This window comes from Equus asinus, chromosome 7 (assembly GCF_041296235.1).
Source record: "Equus asinus isolate D_3611 breed Donkey chromosome 7, EquAss-T2T_v2, whole genome shotgun sequence".
NCBI classification, from domain to species: domain Eukaryota; kingdom Metazoa; phylum Chordata; class Mammalia; order Perissodactyla; family Equidae; genus Equus; species Equus asinus.
Window position 1 is genome coordinate 82,488,781 of NC_091796.1, and position 20,967 is coordinate 82,509,747.

Genomic DNA, 20,967 nt, shown 5'->3' on the forward strand with positions numbered 1-20,967 from the left:
CCAAGGAAGGACTGTTTCTCCAAATGTGCCAATAAAAGCTGTATATGCTACTTCAAAGAACATATAGTCAAGCTTACTTTCTATAGACCAGGAAGCATACATCAGTGTACTATTTAAACCCACTCCTTTCAGAATCGATCTTCTCAATATCTCTTGCTCACTATCTCCTATTAAACCCCAACAAAAACCCCTCTTCAATTCTCCTGAGACTTTGGTGCCAGCCAGTGTTTGTCATATGGTCATCTCCTTCCAACATCTTTTCAGTATTATCTTTGTCTCTGTAGTAAACACTAATCCTCCCCACTCAGCTTTCCCAGAGCTTCACACTCTGGATCTCCTTCTTCCACGTCACCCAGAGCCTAAGAGACCACAATCCCACAGCACCCGGGCCCCATCTAGGTGCTCACCTGCTTACGTCTGCCTGTTCCCCATGAATCCCTGCTTTCACTGTTGGTTGCCTTTTGCTCTTTGCTCTTATTTCAGCCTTTGTGAATCAAGTTGGCGTCACAAACCACATTCACCTTTGTGCCAGTTTGCAACCAACTGCCTGGCATTTTGCTAACTCACTCCCTTCTTTATCCTTCACTCCTCCCTTATCCACCTTTTTTCTGGGTACATGATTGTCTGGTTCATCTACTTTTATGACAGTTAAGTGCCAACTAGTAGAATTATTGGTTATAGGGCAGAAGTTGCTCAGGAACTGAATTGTGTACTTTTTACACAAGAGATTAACTCCCTACTAATTCATGTTTTTACAACATTACCCCAATAGTAGAGAAGTTAATAGTAGTCCTCGATAGCTTCCATTCTTGAGATGAATTTAGAAAGCAGGGCATTGAATTTTCTAATCAATAAGCATTTACTGAGTGTCTAATATATATCAGAGACAAAAGAGGAATCAGATATAAGCCCAGATCTTGGGGAGACTTCAGCTTACTAGAAGAAACAGATAAGTAACCAACAGCTATAAGGTAAAGTGGTAAGTTCTCTGACAGAAATATGCACAAGGTGTTACAGGAATGGACATAAAGGGCAAGTAACTCATCTTAGAAGGGATGGGGTGGGAAGTGGGGAGGAGTCTCCTTAAGGGATGAAAGGCCTAAGCTGGGTCCTGAATCAGAGGTAGGAATTAACTTGGTGCAGTGACATAAGGGGAATTCTGAGAACTTTAAGCATTAAGAGTTCAGTATAGCTGCAATATAGAGGTGTATCAGAATCAAGAGGGGAGGTATGAGAAAGGATGATTTTGGAAGCATTGAATCGGATTTCAAAAGGAGTGAACTTGTTTTCCTTATACAGTTCCATGCTGACACCTGTTATTTAAGTCTTTCTATTCCCTCCCTAAGCAAATAACAGTATTGACTAACTTGGATAAAATGACACAGTATTTCTCAACAGTGGAAAATAATGGAATAGGATAGGTGAGTAGAAAGGTCCATTAGAAGGTCTGAACACAGGGAAATGTAAAAGCTCCCAGTGCCAATTCTTCTGAGTTCCACAGCAAAGCTAGCTTTAACAAAGTTAAAAATTAAAGACAAAGTAAGTTTAAAATGTAACTAGAATGAAATTTTTAAACAATAATATGAACTATGGGAATGGATTAGCCAAGCCACTCAGAGCGTAAGCTAGTCAAGCAAAGCAAAACTGAGGTGGGTCTAACAAGGTAAGTCTGGGACAGATTTCAGCACAGTGAGCTCTGCCTCATTTGGAGATATAACTTGGTACCTACATATCCAATACCAAGGGCCACCTGGAACACCCTGCTATCTGAAGGGTGTCTAAGATCAGGGTACATGATTCATATCTCTTGTATTTCCAAAGCCAAGTAGTGCGCCTGGAACATGTTAGAAGTCAGTAAATGTGTCCTGAATGGACTTGGTGCAATTGCGCTAATGGTATCTGCAGACAGGAGCACTGGGGCAGGGAGCACCCCCTCCCCAATGTCTTACTATGGCTATGTATCACATCCCAACTCCCCGTTTCCCTCTAAACCAGTCCATGGATAGAGGTGCTATTCCAGGAAGCCTATTTATTCACATATTAATTCATTCATTTAGCTATTCCAGAAATTATCAGTTGCCTACTGCTACTTAACGAGTATAGAATGCAAAGATGAATCATCTTAAACCTGCCTTTTAAGAGATTATAGCAAACAGGAAAAAAAAATACACGTCCATTAATTACCTCTGTAAAGTTAAAATCTGACAAGTAGCACAGTTACCATGCTCTGAGACTTCAAAGCAGAGAGGTTACTTTTAGCTGGGATGATCAGAGGTGGCTTTGCGGAGGGTCCTAAGGAGGGGCATTAGAACAGGAGAGGAGTGCTTTTCAGGAAAAAGAAATATGAATCAACACATGGATGTAGAAAAGGGATTGGGGCTCCTGGGGAATAGTGAACAGATCGGTTTGACTAACAGCAGTAGGAAATCAAGATGAAAGCCAAATCAAGGTCAAACAGGAGAGCACAGCAAACACTCAGCTAAGGAGTTTAGACTTTACTCTGCGGGCAATAGGAAGCCAATAAAGACTCTGAGCAAGGGAGTGTCACAAACACGAGTTGGCAGTTACATGTAGGAAGGATTGGAGCAGGGAGCCTTCACAGGCTCCACCCAATTGTCTAATTCTACAAACATTCACTGATTCAGCCTAAGTACTAGGTGCCAGAGAATTAAAGGTAAGTTAACAGACCTTTTTAGTCAAGGTGCTAAGAGTCTGGCAGAGGTGACAGACATATATACAAATAACCACACCTTTTCAAGTTAATCATAAAACACTAAAAGACCCCAAGGCCCTGAAAGACTAATTCTACCTAGAGGATTAGGAAAGGCATCATGAGATGACATTTGAACTGATCATGAAAACTGAATAGAAGTTACTATATAAATAATAGAGATATTGGATGAAGACCAGAGGCACTGTAAAAAGATGAAAACAGACAGTAGGTAAATTATGGATAGTTTGATTTCATTTTTAAATTTCCCCAAGACTTTTTGTCATATGGATTTGAGAAACAAAAAGAAAACAAAAAATAGAAGAGCGTAGAGGAGGAGAGTATAGAAGAGAAGGGTTAGCATTTAATGCAGAGGAAAGACTGGCCAGAGGAACACAATCTCGTGTAATAATAAAAATAGCAGCTAATATTTACTGAGATCTTAATACTTGCCAAGCACTATGTTAAGTGTTTTACACGGATTATCTCATTTAATCTGACAATATCACTCTGTGAGGTAGGTCCTGTTAAGATCCCTATTCTATAAACGAGAAAACTGAGGCTTAAGAAACTGAGTCATTTAAGACCAAAGTGAAAAGAGCCAGAAATCAAACCCAGCTGGTCTAATTCCAGAGCCCACAGTTTTAACCAGGAGGTCACCCAGGAAGGGTCATCTGGTATGGCTCTAGGGAAAGACGGACATTGGAGTAGGGAGGAGAGTGTAGAACAGAAAGGTCAGATGAACCTGGAAAGGTAAACTGGCAGCAGGATGTGAAAGTCTTCCTATACACACCCAACAGCTTTTACCCTCACTCCCCTAGAGTCTGTTTTAACAAGCAACCAAAGCCATCCTTTTAATACAAGGTAGAGCATGTCTCTCCTCTGTGCCAAATCCAGCAGTGGCTTCCCATTTCCCTCAGGGTAGCAAGGTCCCAGTAACAGCCTCCATGGGTCCATTTGCTCTGCCTCCCTGCCCCAGTACCTCTCCACCCTCATTTACCAAGTTTTCACCTTATTCCTCCCACACTGACCTCTGTGCTTATATGTCACACTTGCTCCTGCCTTAGGGCCTTTGCTCTAGCTGTCCCCACTATCTGGAACAATCTTTTCCCATACATCCACTTGATAAATCCCTGCAACTCCTTCAAATCATTGTCAAATGCCACTTTCTCAGTGAGGCCTCTAGTACTGTAACCCTCCTCTCTCTTGTGCCCTCTACCTCCACCTGCTTTCTCAGTCCCCATTACTCTGACCTTTTTCTTTTTCCTGTACCACTTATCACTTTCTAACACACTAGACAGCTTATTTATTATGCTTATTGTGTCTGTTCCTCTGATAGAATATAAGCTCCTTAAGAGCAGGAATCATTTTTTGTTTACTGAGGCAGCCCAAGCACCTAGAAAAGTGTCCAAGAAGGTGCTCAATAGAAAGTGACAATAGGGGCCCAGCCTGGTGGCACAGCAGTTAAGTTTGCACGTTCTGCTTCAGTGGCCCAGGGTTCACCGGTTTGGATCCCAGGTGTGGACCTACACATCGCTTGTCAGCCATGCTGGGGCAGGTGTTCCACGTATAAAGAGAGGAAGATGGGCATGGATATTAGCTCAGGGCAAGTCTTCCTCAGCAAAGAAAGGGGAGGATTGGCAGATGTTAGCTCAGGGCTAATCTTCCTCAAAAAAAAAAAAAAAAGAAAGTGACAATAGGAATAAACTGCAAAATGACACAAAAAGGGAGAAATAATACTTTCATAAAGTTATATTTTTAAGAGAGAATGTAACTGATTAATGAATATCTAATCTAGTCATACTAATCTGTTTTAGGAGACTAAAATTTTATTTTCCTGAATCTGTTAGTAGTTCTATAGCTAAATTGAATTTCTTTAATCACTTTCAAATTGTTAAAATTGTGATAAACTTTCAAAAAAAAAAAAGATTTGTTTACATTGTCCAAATTCTCTATCTATCAAACCAACAAATATTTTAGGATGCTGTACATTAGTTATCCATTGCTACACAACAAATAACCCCAAAACATAGTTGCTTAAAATAACAATAAATATTTATTATCTCACAATTTCTGTAGTTCAGTAATTTGGGAGTGGCTTAATTAGATAGTCCTGGCTCAGGGTCTCTCATGATACTGTAGTCAAGAAGTAGGCTGGGGCTGCAGTCATCTGAAGGCTTGACTGAGGCTGAGGACCCACTTCCAAGATGGCTCACTCACTGGCTGGCAAGCTGATGCTGGTTTACACTGTAAAAAGCCAGCTGATGCTGGTTGTTGGAAGGAAGCATCAACTGCTTCCCACGTGGACTCTCCATAGGGCTGTGAATGTCTTCACAACATGGTGGCTGGCTTCCTCCGGAGTGGGCAATCCAAGAGAGAGCAAGGCAGAAGCAGCAATGCTTTTTATGACTTAGCCCTGTAAGTCATACACGATCACTTCCTCCATATTCCATTGGTCATACAGACCAACACTGATGAAAAATGCAAGGGAACTACACAAGGGCATGAATATTAGGCGGTGAGGATCATTGGGGGCCATCTTGGAGGCTGGCTACTGCAAGTTATAACCAGTATTTGCATAATATTTTTGGTTCAGCTTTCTTTTCCCCCAGTTTATATGTACTTCTATTAACATAGCTTACATACTTTTTGTTTTAGGAACTATATGTTCTTACAATGATATTAACTTTTAAAAATTAAAATAGGGGCTGGCCCAGTGGTGCAGTGGTTAAGTTCACACATACCACTTCGGCTGCCCAGGGTTCGCCAGTTCAGATCCTGGGTGTGGACGTGGCACCACTCGGCAAGCCATGCTGTGGTAGGCGTCCCACATATAAAGTAGAGGAAGATGGGCACAGATGTTAGCTCAGGGCCAGTCTTCCTCAGCAAAAAGAGGAGGATTAGCAGCAGATGATAGCTCAGGGCTAATCTTCCTCAAAAAAAGTAAATAAATAAATAAATAAAAATAATATGGACTCAATTTCTCTGAAAAATATCATATCCCACCACTTAAAACTTTTTTGTCTTCTATTACAGTCTCAATATTTTACTTAAGGAAAACATTAAAGTCTGAAAAACTACAATTCACATAATGCCTGCTTGTTCCTAAGGGTAAAAAAGAATTTACATACTTTAAATAAAAGTCAGATCTATTTAAGAAAGAGTAGGAAGAAAATAAATGAGTCATTATATTAGTTAAGATTACAGACATCAGTTAATAACTGTATAATAAAACAGTGAAATTAAATACTAAATCAAGGAAGATATAGAGTGAAAAATGTTTATATTAACAGAATAGGAACTTTCCTCATGCTACATACAAAAAAAGCTTCTAATCATACAATGGTAGCATTAATACTTAGGTACTGAAGAGACATTTGGTAGAAAGGGACAAGACCGACAACTGGCACAGATTTGAAAACCACTAAAAAATTTTATAACAAGCATTTTCCAAATATCAACAAAATTAAAAAGGTTTATTAAAAAATCAACTTTTATTAGATTGTTGCCAAAGAGCTGTAATAAGACCTGGAAGAGGAACTACAGCTTAACTACTACTACTAAGAAACTACAAGGGGAGAGACTGAATAGGAAGAACTTCCTGACGATAGGAGTTGTCTCATGCTGGTGGAGGGGAGGATTCCCGTCCCAAGGGCTCAGCTCAAATCTGATCACTGTCCAAAGTGAATTCACAGCTCAGAAGGCTGGTTGAATGAGATATCCTTTAAGTTCCCTCCAACCCTAAGATCAAATACTCTAACTCTCAATAAAGGAATTAGAATTGATGCATTGGTAATTACCAAGAAACATAGAATTTTTTTCCTATAAACAGATCGCTTTTTTTATTTTTTACTTTATTCCACTTTAATCAAAATATCATTTGACAAGCGCCAAAAAGGCCCATTTTGTACAATGAAACCATTTGGGTGTTATACTGAAATCAGATCAGGCAGTGCTTGACTTCATTCATTGTTTCAGGCTTGACTTAGTTACAATACTCACTGCAAGGGGAAAGCTGTTGCTACTGCTGCCTCTTTTCACCAATCACAAGGCCTTTTCTTATTTGTTCAATAAAAGCGCAAGTCGTTTAGACAAAAAGATACTATGGATCAGGAAGGGGTTAATATTGCTCAATTACTCAATGAGTAAGCTAAAGCGATAAACTATCTCTGCCTCTAAACCCATATAGCCATTGTGGGAGGCACTTATTTGCAGAAGAGTAATTTCAAGGATCAGTGCCATCTGTCACTGTTTATACTGAAGTTTGTGGGAAGAGAAGTGAAAACATATTTTCCCTCTCATTATCAACTGAAAAATAGCTACTACTTCAAACATGTTAAATCAAAATGAAAAACACGAGAAAGACTGAAATATTACAATGATACTTCATGCACAGAGCAAGGAATAGGGGTTCCATATAAGCACATTTCCTCGAATATGTCTTTGAGATGTTTCCCCTCTAAATACTGTAACATTTTTATTTTAACAGTGTTTGGTAAAAATGTTTCTACAGTTACATTTTATTCATGGTTCAGAGTCATGATTAGGATCATCAGGTATATTTTTTCTGTTAACTTGGGATGCCTCAAGGAGCTACATGTCTATAGGACTGTTTGCCCTTCTGCCACCAAACAGTCCCAGATTGCTATGCTTTTTGAGCTAGTTTTCCTTGACATCATGCTATCAATTATCACTGACCACTGTTGTCATATGCCTGACTCCTTCAATAAGCTGCCATCATCTAATCTTTAAAAATCTTTTGTGGGGGCCGGCCCAGTGGCGCAGCCGTTAAGGTCACATGTTCTGCTTCGGCGGCCCGGGGTTCGCCAGTTCAGATCCTGGGTGCGGACATGGCACCATTTGGCATGCCATGCTGTGGTAGGCGTCCCACATATAAAGTAGAAGATAGGCACGGATGTTAGCTCAGGGCCAGGCTTCCTCAGCAAAAAGAGGAGGATTGGCAGCAGTTAGCTCAAGGCTAATCTTCCTCAAAAAAAAAAAAAACAAAAACTTTTGTGGGATGTGAATGAGAGAGCCAATTATTAGACCTTTATGTCAATTTATGCAAATAGTGGCCTCTCCAACAGAATAAGGGTTGTGGACTTTGTGACAGCTTCTTTAGTGGCTCATAGATCCCTTTCCATTTACTATGGGCTCTCAGGAATAAGAAAGCAGAATCTGCAGAAACATGACCTATGGGAGGGTGGAGTATTACTTTATATAGGTTACTTACCAATTTTTTTTTCCTTCTGGGCTTTCCCCCTTTGTTTCCTTCAATTAATCTGTTTTCAACCTATAGAAGATGGACATGAATAATCATAAGAGCAAAGATCTCTCTTGTCAATATGCCTATTTTTGAAGCAGTTATCTCTTTCTACACTTCTGTTTCCAATATGTTCAGGCTTTGAAACCCAGATCACCAAGCTGATTTCCTGACCTGTAGTGTAGTACTCGTGGGCTCTTTCTCCTCTTCCACACTCTTCTCATTCAAACTATAACTGCAGCCCTTCTTATAAAATCACTTATTTATAAAATCAGTGACAGCAAAAGGAGGTAAGAGACACTCCCTCTAAAAGCTAGTGTATATTTTTGTATAAATGTATGTGTGTAAATGTATAGGGGGCAGTGACTAAGGAGCTAATCCACAAGGAAACTGTATAAAATCTAGTTTATGCCATTTTAGGCTGTGAAGAACTCAAATACCAGGTGTGCGTTCCACAGTGTGAGCAAGAGTGGCCACGTACTATTACATGGTTAAAAGGACAAAGCCAATCCCGGTCCTAGGTACATATCCACAAGAAATGAAAACAGGGACTCCAACAGATATTTCCACGCCAGTGTCGACTGCAGCATTATTCACAACAGCCAGAGACAGAAAAAACCCAAGTGTCCATCAACAGATGCACAGATAAACAAAATATGACATATACATACATATAATAGAATATTATTTAACTATAAAAAGGAATGAGGGGCTGGCCCAGTCATGCAGTGGTTAAGTGCGCACGTTCACACTTCTGTGGCCTGGGGTTCGCCGGTTCAAAGCCCAGGTGCAGACATGGCACCGTGTGGCAAGCCATGCTGTGGTAGGCGTCCCACATATAAAATAGAGAAAGATGGCCACGGATGTTATCTCAGGGCCAGTCTTCCTCAGCAAAAAGAGGAGGATTGGCAGATGTTAGCTCAGGGCCAGTCTTCCTCAAAAAAAAAAAAAAGGAATGAAGTTCTGATACATGCTAGAATATGGATGAACCTTGAAAACGTTACACCTAGTGAAAGAAGTCAGACACAAAAAGACACAATGATTCCACTTACATGAAATATCTAGAATAGGCAAATTCATAGAGACAGAAAGTAGTTTAGAGGTTACCAGAGTTTGGGGGAGGAGAGAAAGGGAGTGACTCCTTAACAGGTCCAGAGTTTCTGTTTGGGTTGACGACAAAGTTTTGGAAATAGACAATAATGACGCTTGTACAACACTGTGAATCTAATGAATGCCACTGAACTGTACACTTAGAATGGTTAAAATGGCAATTTTTGTGTTATATATATTTTACCACAGTTAAAAAAGTTTTTAAAAGCGGAGCACTTCAAACATAAGATCACATGAGGAAAAACTTTGGCTACTGTTTCCACAGAGGAACAGTTATGACAACATTTCATCCCAGGCTACCTCACAAACACACAGCCAAGTATAATTTAAATTCTTTTTTTTTCCCCTTGGGGACCATTTGCTTAATTCTTTTTTTTAAATTTAGTTTTTATTGCAGTAACATTGGTTTATAACATTATATAAATTTCAGGTGTGCATCATTATATAACTCAAATTCTGAAAGGTAGTACTGATACTCAGAAAATGTCTAAGCATTTGAGCCTATATAGTAGTTTTCTTTCTCCCAGAAAGTGAAACTAATCTATCCAACATAAATCTGAAGATTACACAGTCAAGGAGGGATGTGAACAATGTTACAAATTCTAACTATAGGGCCTCCAAAGCAAACATTTTCAAAAAAGGTCACTTAAATACTTCTCCAGCTGTTCCGTTGGAACCCTAGGATGGAATGAGTGGTATCTGAACCTAAGCATGCAATCTTGACAGTATTTCTATCAAGTTTTCCTTTTAAAAACACATATTGTGTATGCAAATACACTGAACTAAACAAGAGACACTTCAAGCTGGCATCTCCAAATGTCCTCCTTCCTCGGTGTCCCTACCCCCCCCCCCCACACAATTAAATGGATTCTCATTCTAATTTCCTGTTTCTATTAGTGACCACAAATCTCCTAATTCACAACTCAAAATCTTCATCATCTTTGAGTTTTCCTCTCTCATGCCTTCTGTATTTCAATCTGTTATCAAGGACTGGTGATTTTTTTTGCAATATCTTTCCCATCTCTCTTTTTTTCCTCCTAGGCCCCCTGCTGATATCTAAATTCTGGCCTTTATTACTTCAGACTTGGGACTGTTAGCCTCTGTTTTTTTTTTTTTTTGAGGAAGGTTAGCCCTGAGCTAACATCCACCATCAATCCTCCTTTTTGCTGGCACAGCGGGGCCCATCTTCCCCTATTTTTTTTAAATATGTGGGATGCCTGCCACAGCATGGCTTGATAAGCAATGCATGTGTCTGCACCCAAGATCCAAATCCGTGAACCCCAGGCCGCCAAAGTGGAGCACATGAACTTAACCGCCAGCCCCTGTTATAGCCTGTTAAGTGATCTTCTAGTCACCGTCTATTCTCAAATCCATACACTGTCTTCCTAAAATGCTGTATTTATCCTTTTCCCATAAGATTATAACCCACATCATGGCAGGGATTTGTTCATCTTTGAACACTGTACAACTTGGCATATATGTTTAATTAATCAATGCTTGTTGAATGAATTAATGAATATATAAATCATGTCACTCTCCTTCTCAAAACTTTCATCAATTTCCCACTGTCTACAGCAGAAGTTACAAACTTAAATACCTAAATACCCACTGGGGCTAAGCAGGAATGTGAGTAAAAGTGTGTGTAAAACAACAGGCAGGGGGGGACTGTGGCAAATGGGAGAGCACATGTCCCACCTAAAGGGGCAGTTGCTTGCTGTTCCCATAAATCGCTGCCATGATGAAATACAGGCTCAGTATTGTCAGGTCTTTTGATTTTTCAAGATAAGCTGAAAGCACCAATTTCGATGTAGAATCTGGTGTTTAAACAATGACAACTAATTCCACTTAAAAATAAAAAACAAACCCCCCCAAACCACCATTCAGGCCAAACAAAACACATCTATGGGCCAAATCCAACTCTCGAGTTACAAGTTGGTGACTCTTCCCTCTAGGATAAAAGACACACTCCTTACCTAACATTCTAAGTCCTTCGCTGTGGATTCCCAGGCTACCTTACCACCACTTTCATACAAGAACCCTCCGCTCTAGAGCCCAGTGCTTCTCAAACTTTAGAATGCAGCAGAACCACCTGGGGGACTTGTTAAACCATAGCTTGCTGGGCCTCACTGCCAGCACTTCTGATTCAGCAGGTCTCAAGTCGGGGCTGAGAATTTCCATTTCTAACAAGCTCCCAAGTGATGCTGATGCTACTGGTTTGTGGACCACACTTTGGGAACCACTAGTTAAATTACTTCTTGTCTCAAGCACACACTGAATTTTGCTCACATTTTCTAACTTCCCAGAAAGCCTTGCCTCTTCCTTTCAGCCTACTCCTGTAAATGTTCTCTGACTATGACAGTCTTTCATGCCTCCAAATTCCTGTAGCAGTTAGGGTCCATGCCATCTCCCCATGATGCATCACTGCTTGGTGTTTTTTTATTGTTAACTGTTTGTGTATAGGTGCCAATGAGGTGTATTCTTGGAGATCAATGTCCAGGTCAGTACCTTATATACCTGACTGTAAGTCACTTGAAGGCAGGGGCCCTGTCTTGTCTCCCACTGTACCCCTCAAGCTATCAGAGAGCATGGTACACAGCTGGTACTCACTAAACATTTCTTAAATGAATGAACATTTAACAGATCCATGAAATGAAAGTACAGATAAGTGGGCCTGAGATTTGGGTATATAATTTTTCTTAAAGAACTGACTTTTAGTCCTGGGTAAAGACTTTGTCACGATGGACAACTGATAAAAATTGGATATTTTGCAAATAAATTGCCAGTAGGTAACAATAATCTGTGGCAACACATTTTGTATGTAAATAAAACAGTGAATGTTAAAAAAAAACTGATTTTAAAATTGGTAAGATTAAATCCTTGATCTTCAGGATTCCTTATCACCTGCAGGAATGTGAACTAGTCATAATATCACAAGATAATACCTATTTAGTAGAATTCTATATTTGCACCACATGCAATAAAAAAGTGGGATGAAACTAATTAACTCCCCATAATATTCAGACATATTGTTCGGTGTCTTCAGATATAGTTTGGATGATACCATATTTATTCAGGATTCTAAAGATTGTGTGAACAAAGTCAAAAGCTATTCACCTGGTCTCTTCCCCCTATTTGCTATCAGGTGATTTCAAAGATGATTTATGAGTAGAAACTTAATCTCCAAGCTAAACCAGAAAAAAGCAACAAATGACTTTACAGAGTAATCCCAATTCGAGAACTATCAGAAGAAAAAATTACAAATATTATATATTTTGATATAGTCCTAAGTTATTATTTGGCTTTCTGAACAACGCCATACTTGATGGTATTACAATCAATGGAACAAGAGAAAAGTTAACATCATTTGGCAAAGACAGAGAATCCAATTCAGGAAAAAGAAAAACCCACCCCAGGAGCACATGAAGTACATTTATAGTTTCAAGCTAGCATGTTACTTTACATTCGGATACTTGCCCTACCTACCGGGACCATAAGGATCTTGTCGGCACGAGGATTCAGCCAAGACATTCCACATTTCTACGTTGACCAGGAACCATGCAAACTGGGCAAAAGAAGAATTACAAGGCCAAGTCAACAAAACGCTAAGTGGCTTATTCCAAGTTTCAAAAGCATTAGCATTCTAAATAATGAAACAAAGTAAATTTATTAAACAAAATCATCCTGAAACTTCATAATAAAACTATCTACCAGAAATTATGGAAGGAAATGCTACCGGATGAATTGTTAAATAGCAACTTACTACTGTACCATCTGTACCTCACCTTTCTTACTAACAGAGGACTGAGTAATAGCATCTAGTTTTTTGGCAGAGAATGTGGAAGTTTAGAAGACTGTAGATTCTAGAACCATCTCTACTACAGTATGAATCTGGGCATTTCTCTTAGCCACATTCATGTCACAACAGTTTTAACTACAAAATCAAACTTACAGTCAATAAAAATATGTTGTATGATAAAATAACTATAAGGTACATATAACTAAAGTTCTATGCATATATGAAGAAATAACGTTTATGAATGAGTCTGTAAGCCTACTTTCAAACAACGAAAGTGTTCTGCTGACTTTCATATTATCCAGTAACCAATTTTTAGAATGAATTCCAAATATACAGCCTGTGAGAGAAGCTGCCCTACCCTTTCTTTTCTGCAAGTTATCAATAGGGTGCATTTTCAGAACTTCAGACATACAAAATTAATTGTAACTTTATAGATGCCATATCAGAGGAAACCCCTTCAGGGTATGATGATTCCACCATGGATCCACGGGAGTGTGACGTACAAATAGAGGGGAAAACGCAACAAAAATAGAGTAAGCCACGATCACAGTAGCAGATGGTATGTAAAAAAAGATTTTCAGTGCTCATTACCAAATCAGCATGTTCCCTCTAACCACACAATTCAAAAACAGAAACTATATAAGTCAAAAAAAAAGGGTGGGCGTGGGGGGAGAGCATTAGAGGTCAAAGACTTTCGGAACGGGTGTAGGGATTAAGTTCTCTCTAGAGAAATGGAGAAGGAAGATCTACATGAAGTTAAAAATTTTTTTTAATTCAATTTGAAATGGAGGACCACGCAGAGCCTGAATCACAAGTCTCCCAACTATTGTCTTGGCGCCCAGAACACCGAATCTTCCTTAATGAATGACTCACTCACTCACTCTCATCGAATGAAGGCATAATCACAGAGCTCCTCCTCTGAAAAAGGAGAACAATACTTTTGAGTACTCCTTCTCAGAGGTGCGCTCAGGGGGGGAAAAAAACACGCAAAGGCAAGAGCTTTCAACTTTATGCCAATTGCAGAAAAAGGGGCTGAGGACGCAGGACGTATTAGCAAACGGGAATCCCGGGCCAGTTCTGGGAGGAGGGCGCCGGCCACGCAGGACTGGATGGGGCCGAGGACCCTCCTCGTGCCCTGGAGCCTCTCCCGCCCCAGGCCGCAGCACTGCTCTCCTCGCCCGGCTCCCGACAGCGGGAGCCCGGCGTCCGGACGCCCGTGCGCGCCGCCCCGCGGAGGCTGCTGGCCTCACCCCGACCCGCTGCCCTCAGGAAAGTCCTCAACCGCCTCATCAAAAAATGTTTGGCCTGGGGAGTCCGCTGGATGAGCCATCCCCTACAGAAGCAGCGAGAGGCAGAAGCCAGGAGGTGGAGAAGAAAACCAAAAGGATCGAGGCAGCTTCCGGAGCGGTGAGGGGCTCGGCGGCGAGAGCAAGGCGAGGAAGGAGAGGACGCGCGGGCGAGACGCGAAACGCTGCAAAACTGGCGCGGTGCGGGCGGACGCGCAGGCAAGCGAGCCTCCTGAGGGGAGAGCGCCCCGACCGTCGCGCCGCCCGAGACGCCCGGCCTGCAGGACGCCGCGCCAACGCCCTGGGCCGACCCGCTCCGGCCTCCCCGCCCGCCCAGCCCGAGCCGGGCAGGCTCTGGCACAGCCGTCGCCGGCACACTCACCGCGCGCGCGCGCCCGCCACCCTGGCGCGGCCGAAGACCGCTCTCGGCGCGATCTCCGCCCCGCCCCCGCGGCCGGGGCCCCGCGCGCTGGCATCGGGGCTACGTCACGGGCGCGTGCGCTCTCCGCGCGCCCGCAACGGCCCTCGGGGAACGTTACACGCTTGGCGTTCCGGTTTCCTTAGAGACGGAGCTGGGCCCGGGCAGCGGCGGAGACGCGACCACGACGGCGGGGTGCCCGGAGAAGCCAAGATGCCGTCAAAGGGAAAGGATAAAAGGAAAGGCAAGAGTAAAGGCAAAGAGAAGAAGTAAGGAGGAGCCGCTCTGGGGTCCCCTCTCCCCGGGCCCCGCCAGGAGATTTGGGTGGGGGCCGGCGGGACGCAGGGCGCCGAGAGGCGTGGCTGGCTAACTGGCGCCCTCCCGCCGGCCTTCTTGGATTCTTCTGTGACCCTCTTCTCGGTCTCCCAGCTTCTGAAAAGGACAGCTCTTGTTGTTCAGAAATTCCCAAAGGCATGCCAAACCGTGCTGCTTCTACTGAGACAAGAGAGTGTGAGATTTGGGACCCTGAAATAATTTAGACACTGCCCCTGCTTGTGTGTGATGCACTAACGACGGAGGCGGACGAGTTCCCAAATAGAAATAACGCAAAACCAGAGGAAACAGGTGCTGGTGGAGGAACGAAGAACTGAGGATGAGGAGGAAGAGTTAGTTCTGACGCCAGAAGTGGAGGTCAGGAGAACATTTCCTGGGATGCTGGAGGTCCTCTAGACCTGCGCTGTCCCATAGGGTAGTGACCAGCCGTGTGGCTGTTAAAATGAAATAAAATTTAAAAACTAGATCCTCGGGGATACTAGCCATATTTCGGATGCACAGTAGGCACATGTGGTGACTGTATTGGGCAGCCTAGATATAGAACATTTCCAGCGTCACAGAAAGTTCTGTTGGATAACACTGCCCTAGGACAGTGGTTCCTCCACCAGGGGTGATTCTGGCTCCCAGGAGACATTTGGCAATACCTGGAGACATTTTTGGTTGTCACATCTAGCGATGTGTGCTACTGCCATCTAGTGGGTGGAGACCAAAGATACTGTTAAACGTCCTCCAATGCAGAGGACAAGCCCCACTTCCACCCCAAAGAAAGAATGATTTGGCTTAGAAGGTCAGTAGTGCCAGGGTTGGGAAACCCTGCTCGAGACTATAAGCCTCTCTAGAATAGGCACTAAGCATTATTCACCATATCTCCAGCACCTAGCTGAGAGCCTGGATCATAGCAGACACTTAGTATTTGTTAAATAAACACGTTAAGGTGTCTGTTTGTGTATGCTTCAACTTGGATCTTCTCTTTTTTCCACAAGAACTGTGCTCTCGGTTCATTCTCTTTTGCCCCTAGCCTGAGAGATGTCTGCTATGTGGTTGAGATGATCCATCTAGAGAATCTCTGGGTGATTGAAATAGTTCCTTAAACCTTTGCAGGGATTTCTTTTAGTTCAAAGGAAACCCTAAAGGATTTGACCAAATTGGGTAATTGTTCAGGTTTCCTGAAACTGATGAGAACTGAAGTGAGTGTTGCTCAAGCACTTTGCAGGCTTGGAGTTGTTGCTAGATTGCCGCTAGACCTATTGGGTGGCCCTAGTGGTTCCTAGACACGTTGGAGTTATACATGGTGTCCAACAATACTATATATGGGACCACAAGGGAATCCTCCAAACTGGTAAAGTTTATAAAGTAACTATTTAAGAGAGTAATATGCGCTCGGTACAAAGTTTGGGAAACGTGGAAAGGCAAAGGAGAAAACAAAAATCACCTGTAATCCCATCATCCAAAGATAACCACTACTATCATTTTTGAGATATTCTTTTTTTCTTTATAAAGCGGTAGTCCAATGTACATATTTATTTGTAGCTTTTTTCTCTCATGTATTAATTAATATAAGTATTCTGCTATAGTGCATTTTTTTTTTTCAAATAACCACATAGTCTAGCACTTTTTACAAGTGCCAAGGGCTTATCACATTCCGGGAACTCACTAGCATGTCTTTTCTATTTTTGACCCACATCTACAGTACACATGTCAACAATGAGGAACATTGAGGGTAACAGATCTTATTCCTTGGACTTTCCACGATTCTTAATTTGGGAAACCCTGTTTTGTTTTTGCAGTCAGTATTAGTGGTCCTCCTATAAGAAATACTATCTGAGTTCTTTTTTTTTTCTTTTTTTTAGAGATTGGCACCTGGGCTAACATCTGTTTCCAATTTCCTTTTTTTTTCCTTCTTTTCCCCCAAACCCTCCAGTACATAGTTATATATTCTAGTTGTAGGTCCTTCTGGCTCTGCTATGTGTGCCACCTCAGCATGGCTTGATGAGCGGTGCTAGGTCCACCCCAGGATCCAAACCATTGAGACGCTGGGCTGCCAAAGTGAAGCGTGCCAGCTTAACCACTCGATCGCAGGGCCAGCCCCCTGTCTCATTTCTCGCATCAAAGACTCTGAGCAGTTTAGACCTGATACCTTCAGGGAGCAATTAGATGATTGTAGCAAGGCAGTCTAGCACTAGTGCCTAAGTCATGCTGGAAACGAAAGTCAACAGCTTTAACAGGCTTGGGGGTTGAGGATGCTACTGGCTTTAATTTGAAGAGAAAAAAAGGTGACAGTGGGACGGTAAAGGGATTGAGAACCAGGAGTTGGGGGTAGAGGATGGAGGGTGACAGTATAGAAAAGTCCACACATACATATGTGTAAAAATACATAGAATTCAAATATAGGTGAAGTTTTCTTAGTTATCTAAATATTTATATACTCAGTGCCTACTATATATAAGGGATACTGTTAATGCTCATGCAATAAATCTTTATTTTGAAAAATCTCTATCACTTTAATCTTAGAAGCTGTCTTTTATTATTATTATTTTTAAATTTCCTCTCCGCCTCTGTATAAATGACTATGGTTTCTCAGCCATCCTTGAAGCCTGGTGCATTGTGGTACCAATTGATAAAGTGTTTAACATACTTGCCCTAGTGACTTATCTTTTGTCTAAGGCCTAGCCAAAAAAAACCCCCAAAAAACCTAAAACAAAAACAAAACTGTGGTTGGGATGGGTGGAAGATTACAGAACTATGGACTTATACTTGCACTATGAATGTATCAGCATGCAGAAGGGGAACTAAGGTAATAGATTTGCGCTGGGGAGAGCCAAGGTCTAAAACTGAGTAAGTAAGAATAGAAAAGACAGTTCAGATGTGAGAGAATCATAGAAGTAAATGAAAAGTTGTAAGAGCTTTATGAAATGAATTTGCCTTACTATGCCTTTCTTCTTTGTTTTTCCAGTCCTTTAGAGTTATGCTCCAAAGCTCCTCTCTTCTAGGAAGAGGCACCTACTTAACTCCCTTATCAAGTAAATAATTATTTCTTATCGACTCATTCATCCAACCATATTTGCTCATGTGTGCCAGGCAATACCAAGCAAAACAAACAATAATAGGTGTAATACTAATATTGCAGAGAAATAGTTATATTCTGTCAATGTCCTCTTCCCATGCAGGAAGCCAGTAAAAACTGATGAATCTGTGGTGGACAGAGCCAAGGCCAATGCCTCTCTTTGGGAGGCCAGGCTGGAAGTCACAGAACTCTCTAGGATGGAGTACCGTGATACTTCCCAGAGATTGGCAAAAAGTAATGAGGACTTAAAGAAACGTCAGTACAAAATGGAGAAAGACACAATGTCTGTATTAAGCTACCTGAAGAAGCAGGATCAAGAGAAAGATAATATGGTAGGTAGGTAGAAACCGTCCTGAGCCACAATTTCTACCTCTGTGTTATACTGGTGTGGTTATACATTTCGGGGATTTTAATTCCTTGGAATCTTACCACATAGTTAAGACATTTCAGTTGACCTTAACTCTCCTTGAAGCAGGATGCAATTTTAGAATGGCTTTACTGTCAGAATTGGCTCTTTCATATTTCAGTTCTTGTCCAGTGTTTTGCTGTCTGATCATAGGGAACATTATGATCCATTTTATTTTAAGGACAATAGCATGGTATATGATCTATATATTTTTGATATTGATAAATACTTAGTTTTAGTGATTTGTAAAGCAATTCATTGATAATCCATGGTTACATGATTATGAACCCAGCAAGTTGAATCTTGAATTTATCTTACTGTACCTTATTGTATCTTGTTTAAGTGTTGAGAGTAAAGCTGTCATTATAGATCTGAAAGAAAAAGGGAAGGGAACTAACGTTTTGAAGCTTCTATTTTGTGCCAGATACTATGCTAGGTGCTTTACCTCTGTTATCTCATTTTCTCCTTTTAATAACCCCATGTAGCTACAGTGTTGTCATTCCCATTTTTTATTATTTATTTATGTGTTTGCTTCAGTACACATATGAACTAATACTAGAATGATGCACAGCATGGTTTCAACCTAAGGATGACATGCAAATTCATGATTCATTCCGTAATTTTTTTCAAATGCTACCTTTTCAGTGAGACCCTTCCTCACTATCTTCTTTAAAATTAAAATCATCTCTCGTTTTATTTTCTTTGTAATATTTATTACCTTCTGTCATACTGTATCCATGTTACTTATATATTTATTGTCTCTTCTCCTAATTAGAAGGAAACCTCACAAAAGTAAAGAATTTTGGGGATTTTTAAAAATTGTTGTTAAGTGCTATATCTCCAGCACCTAATATGGGCCTGGCACTTGTTAAAATATTTTTGCATGCGTGAATGAATGGCTCATGAGTGTACTGATGCTTTGAAAAAGTTAACAGCAATCAAAACTAAGTTCAAGACTTAGAGGCAGAGCAAAATGGCGGGGTGAGCTGACCCGGGATTCTCTCCCCTCCAAAATACAACAAAAGATTGGAAGAACTGAATTTCAGAGAATAAGCATAATGCCAGCTGGTTAGAGACCTACAATACCAAGAAAGCGGAGATCATAAACCTTGCTTACACCCTCAGAGGCGCTGGAATGGTAGGAGAGAATACCGCTCCCTCCCCTAGAGTCTGCGATCGCTGTGGCGCGGGTCGGGAAGGAGCGGGAGAGGGGCTGCGTGACCGGGTATCATCCAGGACTCCTGCCGCTGATTCAGTGGAGACCCACTGACGGGGGGAAAGCTTCCGTCCGTGGGGACCCCCATAAATCAAGGGCCTTGGGAGACCAGAGAACAGAACCGATCTGAACCAAGACCGGCACGTGTGAGTAACAGCCCGTCCCCCCCACCCCCCGCCGGACAAAGCCAGTGGGCGCAGCCATCTTGCCCCAAGGCGGAGAGCTCATAACACGCGGCTCTCGACCCCCATCTAGTGGCGACAGGCTGTAACTGCAACTGAATTCTACCACCATGAGAAAATCCGCTCCTCTACCATCCACCAATTTATAAAAGCCCCAGACCAGAAGGAAAACAATAAAAACATAGAATTAAGTCCTGAGGACTTGGAATTAGGTAAACTAAGTGATAATGAATTCAGAGCAGCTATAATCAAAAAACTCAATGAGGTAGAGAGAAAGATAGAGAAACAAGCCGAGTTCTGGAGTTACTTCACAAAAGAGATTGAAATCATAAAGAAGAATCAAACAGAATTACTAGAGATGAAAAACACAATGGACCAGATAAAACAGAATATGGATTCCCTGAATGCCCGTGTAGACAACATAGAGGAGAAAATTAGCATAATCGAAGATAGACAGGCTGAATGGCGCCAGACAGAGGAGGAAAGAGAACTAAGAATTAAAAACAATGAGGAAAATCTCCAAGAGATAATGGATTCAATGAGGAGTAAGAACATAAGGATCTTAGGAATTCCCGAGAATATGGAAGAGGAAAATGGAGCAGAAAGTGTGCTTAACGAAATCATTGACGAGAACTTCCCAAATCTAGGGATCGATGGAGAAATGTGTGTAGAGGAGGGTTTTAGATCTCCTAGATTTGTCAATGTAAAAAGAGCTACCCCACGGCACATAGTAGTAAAGTTGGCAAAAAGGAAAGATAAGGAAAGAATACTCAGGGAAGTAAGAAAAAAAAGGAGAAATAACCTATAAAGGAGCCCCTATCAGACTGTTAGCGGATTTCTCTATAGAAACCCTACAAGCTAGGAGAGAATGGAGTGACATATTCAAACCTTTAAAGGATAAAAATCTTCAGCCAAGAATACTCTATCCTGCAAGAATTTTCTTCAGATATGAGGGAGAAATTAAATCTTTTCCAGACAAACAAAAGTTAAGGGAATTTGTAACTAAAAGCCCTCCATTAGAAGAAATCCTCAAGAAGGCTCTCATACCTGAAAAAAGAAAAAAGGGAGAAAGGGGACACAATCCACAGACTAGGGAGACCGATGGATAGAACCAGAACAGGATAGCAAATATTCAATTATAGCATTAGAGTAAAGGTAAGGAAACTACCAAAACAAGGACGAT

The 20,967-nt window shown here is 41.5% G+C and overlaps 2 protein-coding genes across 25 annotated transcripts in view; one reads left to right on the forward strand and one right to left on the reverse strand.

Annotated features, from left to right (window-relative positions):
• Positions 1-14,679, reverse strand: part of ENTPD5 (ectonucleoside triphosphate diphosphohydrolase 5 (inactive)) — a 32,286-nt gene extending 17,607 nt beyond the window's left edge. For 3 of the 21 annotated variants that reach the window (XM_070514043.1, XM_044773986.2, XM_070514041.1), the window contains exon 1: positions 408-513. Coding sequence is in view for 7 of the 21 variants with exons in the window: in XM_070514031.1 (XP_070370132.1) it covers positions 7,944-8,003; positions 12,567-12,611 (105 nt within the window). In the remaining 14 variants the exon portion in view is untranslated. Of the gene's footprint in view, positions 1-407; positions 615-4,778; positions 5,203-5,454; positions 5,644-7,943; positions 8,004-12,566; positions 12,646-13,291; positions 13,335-13,760; positions 13,805-14,129 lie in introns of those variants that run through there. The other 18 variants (XM_070514034.1, XM_070514036.1, XM_070514035.1 and 15 more) reach the window with 18 other exon arrangements.
• BBOF1 (basal body orientation factor 1) overlaps positions 14,176-20,967 on the forward strand; it is a 63,249-nt gene continuing 56,457 nt past the window's right edge. For all 4 annotated transcript variants that reach the window (XM_044773976.2, XM_044773974.2, XM_014835706.3 and 1 more), the window contains exons 1-2: positions 14,176-14,852; positions 18,084-18,312. In XM_044773976.2, coding sequence (XP_044629911.2) covers positions 14,176-14,852; positions 18,084-18,312 — 906 coding nt within the window. The remainder of the gene's footprint in view (positions 14,853-18,083; positions 18,313-20,967) is intronic.